The following is a 10,687-nucleotide window of genomic DNA, read 5'->3' on the forward strand; positions in this document are numbered from 1 at the left end:
CTGAGTGAAAGTGTTCCATTATTTTGACAATCAATCAAAAAGCTGGAAACAATAATTAACAGCAAAATTGTGTTGTTTCCAGGCAAAGGAGGCTATTTCGGAGAGCTGGCGCTGGTGACCCACAAGCCTCGCGCGGCTTCTGCTTACGCCGTGGGACCCACCAAAGCTGCTTGTAAGTTGATTAATACATCGTTCAGAATCATCAATTTTAATGGTATGGACCATTAAGATTATGCTACATATTGGTGAAACGGGGTTACCTTGTAAAAGAAATCACTGATGTATTGTCCAAATCTCTGTGTTTTGTTATATTCAATTCCATCTTTTAGTTATTTATACTTAACTATTTCCTAGTCGCCATATTTAAATGTTATCAATAGAAAGTTGGTCAATTAAATTCGTGATTTAGGCTGAGTTGCACCACCAAACTTTGACCGTAACTATAACGATAACCAGTGTATTTTGTATGGAGTTTAACAGATTTTTGACGTTTGTTATACTCAAATTAAGATGGTGCAACCCAGCCTTAGTGTCATCTTGTTTCCCTTTGCCATGTACCATTTATCTTTGGTAAAATTTTGGCATTTGACAGTTCATAAAAAGTATGTCAATTTACTATCCCTATACAATACTTTCTTTATCTTCTACAGGGTGTTAGGTAAATGGGTATATGAGCCGAAACTAGCCCATGTTAACATACTCATATAAATACTATAGTGGTGTCAGAAAGTGGATATCGTAATATTTAATAAATAATATTTTCCCATACAAAACTAAATAAATAATTATTATTTTAATTTTTGGACAGCCCTACGATCGCGCAACTCCCTCCTAGGTCAAACGTGGTCAAACGGTATTTCATTCACAAATTTTGACGCGAGTCGGCACCGCCCACTTTTATTATTACTTTTGAACCAATTCTTCACTTACCTCTTTTTATTGACTCTGCAAGCAATCCAAGATATTCAGGGGGTAACACTTCACTCTAATTCACAAAACGAATCGCAACACATTATCACATCCATCCACTCACTTATTCACCTTCCCACGCTTTCAAGTGACCGGGTAGGTACTTGTAGTGAAATCCTATTTTCAAGAACGGGATCTCCAGGTCTCCCTTCGCGGTGGTATGGTGGTGTCGATTCACCCACCCGCGAAAACATTATGACACAAGGTATCGTGGAACGGAAGGTCTCCCGGACATAAATCGTTCATCACACTAAAGAAAACACAAAGTCCTATTGCACCAACACCACTCAACACCATAATGTCATTGTATTACTTATCTATTTGAATATCTAATTATCCAGAACGTCGAACAACAAAACATCGCAACAAACTGATCAAATAATAATGTAAACAAATAAACATGGCCGCATGGCGCATGCGCGGTGCAACTAGTGCGAGGTCATTATTTTTTCCATAAATTCGGTAATCGATATTGATATTACAAAAAATCGATTAAAATATCAAATTGTTTGAAACCCATCTGACTAATCAATAGGAATGTCTTAAAATCAATTATCGAATAATTGATAGATCCTACCTGCCTGAAATCGCTCATACTATCGATTGGTATAAATCAGATAGAAGATATTGAAAAAAAAAACTAACAACACAGTTTTATTTGGTAAATTAAGAAAACCGTAATCTGCCATGCTTTTGGAAATGTTTTAGCTAAATTTAATTTGCGATAAACACTGTTATTTTTCTTAGAAAATAATTAATATGATAATATTTTATTAACGATAGTATGAGTGATTGGGTGGCCCTTCGATAAGCTATTGATAGACAATCAGCAAGATTACTGACCAACTGGATTGTAATTACGGCACTGTAATTACGACACTTTGACCCCAGAGACGACTCGACCTTCATTAGTCAATCATGAAATGAAAATTTAACCCCAACCACATGTCGTCTCCATTAATGATTGGAAATTAATTAATGGCACCTGAATTTATTATTTGTAGAAAAAAAATTCCTTCAACGATTTATTATTGAACAAGAGAAAAATCTTAATCGATTTTTTGCCTTCAATGTCACTTCCCTACTCCTGCGCCGCGATGATCTTCCAACTCTTTCTTGCAAGTGAAAGCCGCCGTGCGATACGTCTTGCGTCTCACTCTCGCTACACGTGCCGTCCCATTGTTCGAGAACAATAGGACCTTTCGTTGTCCTTCAAAGATTAAACAGTGCGTTGGACACTTTCTTTAATGCCTAAGGTTTTTTTTCAATAATCGTGATTTACGATGATAAAATTTAGATGATTACCTACAATGTCTCATTTTCCTTAATCAGTTATCAAGTTTAATGATGATTATTCAATTAATTTTAATAAGTAAGTTACATGCAATGAAGTAAAATTAATTCTTGACCACTTTGTTTACTTTTACTTATCCAAATCGAATCAAATAAGGTAAGGGAGTATTTGACTTATGCTAAATCTTTTTAGATGGACTGATTTTCCTGGGGAACTGCTTAAGGTTTTTGCCTCTCAGAGAAAAAATTTTAGGCAGAAAATAATAATGAATTCTGTTATTTGTTTTATCTACGCAAGTTTGTCGTACTATTAATTTTCAGGGGTATCACGACGCAATCTGGCGACAAAAACTGAATCAGCTGATTACTCAATAATGGTACCTTTCCCAGACTTTCTGACACCACTATAGTATTTATATGAGTATGTTAACATGGGCTGGTCTCGGCTCATACACCCATTTACCTAACACCCTGTATACCTTTTACATTTTATTTGGGATTGGCCCTCTTTCTAAGGTGCCAAGAAAGAAACCTGCCCTACAACTTTAGTTTGTGATTAAAATTAAAGAAATTTTTAACTCCCCACCAGTCCTCGACGTGGAAACCTTCGAGCGCCTGCTCGGGCCGTGCATGGAGATCATGAAGCGCAACATCGACGACTACGAGGAGCAGCTCGTCAAGCTGTTCGGCGACAAGAGCAACCTCACCGACGTGCGATGAGCGCGCACCACGCCCTTCCGCGACCAGTAATCTTCATCCTATACCTATACCTTTATGTAGTCTCTTAACTTTAAGTCCACTGACCACTGGGATTTTGAGCACCGTTTTGAGTTTAAAAATGGAAAAATTTTCGGGGTGTGTTTCAGAACTCACTGGGATTTTGTGAACCGTTTTTAAGTTAAAAAAAAGAGAATCTTCTGGATGTTTCAGAAATTTGTAAATGTTCTAATTTTCTTTTAAGGCTTGGTATTTCTTCTAAAGTAGGTATTTCGCGCTGTCAAAATCTGCGCGCGCAATTCTTCGCCGAAGACAGCGCGCCAAAGAGCTCCCGCCACAATTTCCAGCTACACAGTATAGAAATACGCAGTTGGTTAGGTTAGGTTGACTTCCTTCCCTTCAAGCGTCACACTCACAACACTTTCTAATACAAATCATATCCAAGTGATACAAATTAAAACACCTTTCAGACTTTTTGGGAATATATTCCAGAATCGAATAAATATAAAATATAACTGCAGAAGTAAACACAGTTCAAAGTGGCCGTGGCGGCGCCCAATCTGCTGGAAGTTCTGCGCCGGCTTAAAGAATTTCAAGATTACGTCACCCGATCTATCGGTAGGCCCTTGGGAGCTTGAGCGATTGGAAAAACATTTTATGATAAGTTACTCTTAGTAGCGATTATTTAGAGCTTGGATAATAAATTATAGTTGTTGCAATTCACGAAGCTTTGCATGTGGTTAATAACATTAATCAGTACACGCATCAATTTGGTTCAGTCTCTTTGTTTATTAATAAATAAAAGTATCATACTAAAATTGCAGAAACATATTTGTTTGTATTGGTCTGGGTGTTTTCTTTCTATAATAAAATATGTATGACGTATGTACGGGGTTCTGTATCGAAAATTACTATGAGCATCACACGCGGTTACCTGCTTACCTCTGTGCACTCATGGGAGTTTAAGCAGAGGTCCCTAGAGTTTGACTTTGAGCTTTGTTTGTTTATAGTCATTACGAAGCAGACTGATGGGAAACTGCACTGTCTTGAATTCGAAAGGGTAATTTGACGGTGTTAGGTTAATTCTAGGAATAAATACAGAGTCTCCTCATTGAGATTGAGACATTTCAATTTGAGATTTCACTTGACATTGAACACAATCAGACATGGAGTTTTCAAACACTTGTAAAAATAAAAAGTAATTAAATCAAAGGCACTAAGTAGTATTGATATGAACTTCGAAGAAAATGACTGCCAAAATTACTTTCTACCCGTTCCACACGTCTTTCATGAATTATATTAATGAATTATATTAAGCCAAATTTCAAGTAGATCGAACCAAGGAATCACTTTGTCCCATACAAACTTTGCCCCCTTTTTTCACCCCCTTCATTTTATGACCCCATTTCGGAAAATCTTTTCTTATGAGATGCCTACGTCATACAAAGAACACACCTTCCAACTTTCAGGTCTCTACGATATCCGTCAGTCATTTAGGAAAAAGCATTTTTATTAGTTGTCCAATACTCTATCGTTCCAGGTATGTCATTGACAGGAGGGCGCTACTATCTTAATGGGTTATTCATTAGTCCCAAATTTATGTCACTTGACATTTCAGAATCGTTTGACTTTAGATACCTAAGCGATTTAATATTCGGAGTCTTTTAATGAAATCAAGTTCTGAAATAACTTGAGGTATTGTACCCGATCAAGCTTTTCATTGCAGGACAGTTAAATAGTTTTATTATTAGTTTCTTCTCTAAGTCTTAATTTGTCAGATTAGGTAAAGGCTCCATGAGAGCAAAATTTAGCTTTATAATAGTTTTTAATTTTTTTCTTGAAATATTTGACGCCTTGTAATCTCTCGTTAATATAGGTCCACACAAATAAAGAATGTTTGACTTCGACTTTAATAATTATGCTGTTACATAATTATAAATAAACTAGCTTTCCGCCCGCCGCTTCGCCCGCGTGGAATTTTTCGGTTTTTATATACTAACCTATTACACTCAGATATAATGTGGCTATCTATTGGTGAAAGATTTTTTAAAATCGGTTCAGTAGATCCCGAGATTACCCCTTACAATTTAAAAAAATACAAACACACAAACTTTACCTCTTTATAATATTAGATATAGATAGGTAATTTGAAACCCTATTTTGTTTTATTCTTTTTTTTATTTTAAATATTTCACAATCCAAACTAATATTTACTGTAAGTAAATGCTAAATAGTAAATATTAGTTTGGATTGTGAAATATCCTACTAATATTATAAAGGCGAAAGTTTGGATGTCTGGATGTTTGTTACTCTTTCACGCAAAAACTGATTTCTGTTAAACATTTCATGTAAAATTTGTCCAGTTATAACTCTATTTACATCTGCATCTGTAAGCAAGGATGAAGGATGTTCTCCAGCCCAGATGCGTCTTTCAGTGACGTGCAGCTGCCCCTATATTTGACCCACTGACCTAATTTTTTATTATTTATTTGTGTAAGTGTGCTCTTCTAAAGAGTGTAAGTCGATTGTATGTAGGTAGGTACTATTAAAATGTAATTTTAACTCATTGCTTTTGTCTCATATTTGAGGAATGTACTATGTATCATGAGTAGAGTCTTAGTTTAAAAGGATACCAACGATTTAAATTTCAATAGGTAGACAAAATTCATAATTCTTAATTACCAAAAATTTTTGCTTTCTCCAGTAACACTGATATTATTATACTGTGACTCATCAAAGTCATCATTGTCAAAAATATTGACAAATTGCGAACTGTCACGTGCATAAAACTGACACGCGTCCGACCTCCGTAAGCGCCACCGCGCGACTGATTGAGATTGTCCAAGCCGTCATGGGCGATTTTTCCACATTTTTTAACATAGTAACTAAATAAGACGCAATATAAAAATTTCATCCGTTAAAAGCCCTCAAGTTATTTCTGAACTTTAGTTTAGTAAAAGATTCAGAATCTCAAATCGCTTATTTTAAAAATAAAACCATAAATAGAAAACGAATAGAGGTAACTTTGGGAATTTATTCTATCGAGTCAACTTCATCAAATCGTGTTTCCATCCGTTAATAGCCCTAGAAAATATCCTCAACTATGCCCAAAAAAAATCTTAGCCTTTAATTTTACTGTTTAGTACCTCAAAAATGAAAAATGAAAACCTCATTTTCGCCATTTTCTCTGCTACCCGGCCTTAACCTATCAAGCCCCAAAGGAGCGCATAAGTCAGCGTAATGATTGATTTTTGTTTTGTCTCGATTCGCGGGGTTTGAGGGATTAATGTTTGCTTAGATTAATAACACCTAAGATGGTCTTCATACATGCGCTTCGGCTAAAGTGAACCAAAAATATTATTGTCATCTTACAAAGTTTTCACTAGTGTTTGACTTTGTCAACTGTCAGAATTCAAGAAAAAACTTGGCAAAACCAGTGTGCTTCAAATACGCACCATTGAAGCCATTAGACAGAATAATAATAAGCCACTGGTCCCGTTTGAAGTGCCTCTCTTTTCTTGCGCTTACTCGATTTCTAGGCATCATTATTCTATGAGTGATTGTAACAAAAAAAAATGTAATGATGATACTCCAGGGATATAATTAATATACTGGTGCATCCCCAATGGTCTGCGGACAACAGGTTAAGAGACACTGCTCTAATCGGTTTTAACTTGGTACAGTAATTTGATGTTTTGACTGCTGTAATTTCGCTGCTGGCTTCAGCAGGTCCCCATGAGTATTGAACCCTCACTGGTTAGGTTTTCGATCTGTAGATCTAGGTTGCACAGGAGTTGTAGTGATTAAATTTTAAATGTTTCGATGATTCCTATTGTTAGATTATAGTTTAAATGTCAAGTTACTGGCTCGATTTAAAATTCATGAGACGAATCTCCATTAGGCGTTATTTGTTGTGAAATACGAACGGTTTTGACAATTACGTATCCACAGATGGATCTGTGTGCTTAAAATAGTGATAATACTCTGTCAACACTTTTTGTCTCTGCTCATTTCCAAATTTTGTCTGAGATCTTTGCATTTGATCTTTCGATTCCCTACTCTTGATTGTTTTAGTTCATCAGTACCATATTTTGACATTCAAAGGATTTTGTAATCCTGATTAAAATATTATGACTGCTAACTTAGCTATAAAGAATCAGTCTATGGCACCAAAACATCTTTGACAAAGTTGTGAAAATATCACTGAAATATAATTATGTCATTCGGACAACAAAAGGTTCGTGTTACCACAACAAATAATTGCCTAATGGAAATTCGGCTTCTTTTACTGTGTTCCTTCCTTGACTTCGCACTGAGATTATGCTGGTGTATGCTAGAGTCGAACATTGAATTAGCATGAACGAAGCAAAGTTTTATTTCAAAGGCAAAACATTGAAAATATCTATGTTCATACTATTTCAGTGAAGACTTTCTCGATGATATTTATTGATTTTTTTGTTATTGTTATAGATATTTTATTACATTGCGCATTAATGTGCAATTTTCCTGTATATTTTGTATTATGAAACTATTTAATTTAATACAATAAACAAGAACAAAAACAGCATAATCTCCCGGAGTTAACTAAAACTGTTTTACGCTCAAGCAGTCGCTAACTAAATTCTAATTTATTTTGACTTGGCTTCTCGTGTCTACTAATTCGTACCGCGACGGTATCTAGTATCGCTATTGGTTTACGACTTTTTATCAAACAGTGCCATGTGGATAATTTATCACATAATTTAATGTTTAGTGTAGTTATATCTCAGATTACGCGTCGAAAGGGAAGGTCAAAAATATTGTACGAGCGCTCAATAATATTGCATTGGTACGAATATACGCTTATATTAGATAGATAAATGCCTTAGTAGAAATGTAAATATACGCTCGAGTGTGTGGCGTCTCGAACCGACCGCTCGCACGAAACTAGTTCCTCACGAACCAAATTCAAGTTGCTCATACACAGTGCCATAAAAAAGGAACTTCTTACATCGACATGCAGGATTCTACGTACAATGTCACATCGTTCGGTTTCGTGCGGCCGTCGCGAACACCCGACGAATGATATGAATTTTACGGAATGAGGGTAAAAGGCATTAGTCATAAAAATTACCATAAAAATGTCTTAGTAGTGAGAGTTGACAATGCAATATTGTCGGGCACGCGTCCTGATATATTTCAACAGCTGTCGCCATTTCTTAAATTTAAGATATTCACTGACACAGGCTTTTCTGAACAATACAACATTTTATATACCTTGTAGGTAAAGTATGTAGTCTTATTTTCGTGATTAGATAAAATCTACTCACTGTATTTTTATTTATTTATTTGAACGCAATTTTAATTACTTTATCGATTTTATGTATATGGAGGTGTTACGTGTGAAGCAGTTTTGAATGCCAAATTAATGGTAGTTACGTTGCGCAGGGTCACTCGACGTCGAATGACTCGGCACGTTCGGCCCTCAACCACCGGGGAGTTGTTTTAATATTTAATTGTATTTAATTTTTTTGCAGAGAATATTTTTTTAATGAATGTTTCATAGTAATTTTGTTAAGGAAAAGGGATTATTTTTTTGTGTTATCTTTTAATTATTTTACGTTTAAAAGCTTTTTCTGTTGTAGAGAGTTCCTATTGTTTTGTTTGCTCTTACTGTTTACATATAGATCTGAGGTGTGTTGAACTGAATGGTACAGTAGTCGCCGGGCACGCGGCATCGGCCGTGCCACCCTCAGGTAGAACTTCCCAGTATTATTTAAATTAGAAAAATCTACAACCTTTGTTTGTGAATCCAGCCAAAGTAGGTGAATGCGTAAAGATCATGTGTAGCGCTAAATATTTAAGTCTATATTTACTATGTAGTAGTTAGTTTTTGTCATTTTCTTATTGTAATTTAAAATATTAGTAGATTAGGAAATTTAATGGAGCATAGTCAAATCCTGAGGGGTGAGGTGTAACGTTTTGACGCCATGTACAAAAATGTACAAATTTATTTCAGCTGCCATAGACGATGTTGTCTTTTTATTTAAATGAATTTTAACCTATTGATTGAATTTTAATGATTTTTAATGACCTGTCACTGTTAACGACGAACGGTTCCGATCGTTGCTGTTCGGTGTTGTCTGTCCCGGCCTGCTTCGCTGCTTCTGTTAACCCGACATTACCCGTTAAGCGTTTGGTTGACGTAGCTAATACATTCCTTAGTTGCCAGTTGACAATTTCAATAATTTAATTTTTGTTAATAAATCTGTATAATAATATGATTTTATCATTTCATCGTTCTACGATGACGATTCTCACTTCAAGTGCCTATTTCATACAAAACATCAACAGGAAATGTTTAGAAATCTTTCTCACTAACAACCTAATGTTAATCTCGTGTTTAACTTAAACTGCCTTTTCTATTTGTGAATTGTGAAATGTGTTGTGAGGTATGTGTATTTAGTGCATCAATCCGAAAGCCGATATATTTCGTTCATCTTTTCCATGATTATTGTATACCCTTGTTGACTTGGACTCTATTTGTGTCATAATTTATCAGTACCTACATTAAATGTTTTACCTAGTAAATTTTGAAGTGTGTTAAATGTCCTAAATTGCCAACATTTGTGTAGAGTATTCACCGGTCCATATTCGCTTAGGTGTGTGATACGTTCTCCTTTCTATGATACATTTACAGTTTGATATTCCGTGTATAATGTTGATGTTACATTGTACAGGTGAGGTGCGTCGCGTCCACCGAATGTCTGTGTGTCCCGGTGTATTGAGCCCACTAGTTAATAGTACGTGCAATAACTACATAATTACTGTCATTATCTATGTATGTCGTTCATAATATCATGTGTTAAATTTTGTCTGTGTGGAATTTATTTATAGATTTTAAATCATAGCATAAGGTATATATTTCGCTATACACGGTGTTTAAGAAACTTTTGCATTCTTATTATACCCATCTGTAATGTAGGAATAACTTATTTAAATTTAACGTGTAAATTCATTTTGTATTGGCGATCATCGACCGATCATCGTGCAATGTACCTATAATAATAATTTAATGAAGCACAAATGTTTAGATACCTATTTCGAAGGAGTTCACGTTCTGTTGTCTTCCATGGGACGCACAGAATCCACAGCTGGCTCCCCTTGGAGCGCTATCTGGCATACTGATGTAAAATTAAAATTCAATACGCTTATCCCTAGCGTAAATTTTTATAAATTATACTAGTCATTGGTGTCTATCGTAGATTTGTAACCTGACAGCACATTGGAATAAAATATACGCCATGTCTCTTCACGTTCACACTAGGTGTAAGTTGTCTGTCATACCTGTTTCATGATGGAAGCATATCAGCGCGGGAAGCCGCTACCTCCTACGTCTAATAGATATATTGCACCACATACATATACATCCGGTAGCCAGTTGAAAACTAGTACCGCTTTTTCCACGTCATGAGCTTACCCTGTACATTTATAAAAATTATGTATCGTAAAATGTTAGAAAACTGAATTATATTTGTTTGTAGATCTAATTGGTGTTTATTTTCTCCTTTTCCCATCCCTAGCCCATTGTTATAGTTTAGCTAGGTCTACTAATATGTTACAGCTAGATACCCTGGATGGAAGGAAATAACATATGTACTTTATCCTGATGTAAATAGTCTTGTTAAATATCTGCAATAGCATGTTGTCCACACTAACATTGCAGTGG

At 35.5% G+C, this 10,687-nt stretch overlaps 1 protein-coding gene across 1 annotated transcript in view; it reads left to right on the forward strand.

The window, feature by feature from the left end:
• The window catches only part of LOC135080030 (cAMP-dependent protein kinase type II regulatory subunit), a 31,715-nt gene extending 21,814 nt beyond the window's left edge, over nt 1–9,901 (forward strand). Inside the window, exons 6-8 of the mRNA XM_063974701.1 lie at nt 83–172; nt 2,852–3,008; nt 9,699–9,901. Coding sequence (XP_063830771.1) covers nt 83–172; nt 2,852–2,982 — 221 coding nt within the window. The 3' untranslated portion in view covers nt 2,983–3,008; nt 9,699–9,901. The remainder of the gene's footprint in view (nt 1–82; nt 173–2,851; nt 3,009–9,698) is intronic.
• The last annotated feature ends 786 nt before the right edge of the window (nt 9,902–10,687 follow it).

The sequence above is a fragment of the Ostrinia nubilalis genome, chromosome 17 (assembly GCF_963855985.1).
Source record: "Ostrinia nubilalis chromosome 17, ilOstNubi1.1, whole genome shotgun sequence".
NCBI classification, from domain to species: domain Eukaryota; kingdom Metazoa; phylum Arthropoda; class Insecta; order Lepidoptera; family Crambidae; genus Ostrinia; species Ostrinia nubilalis.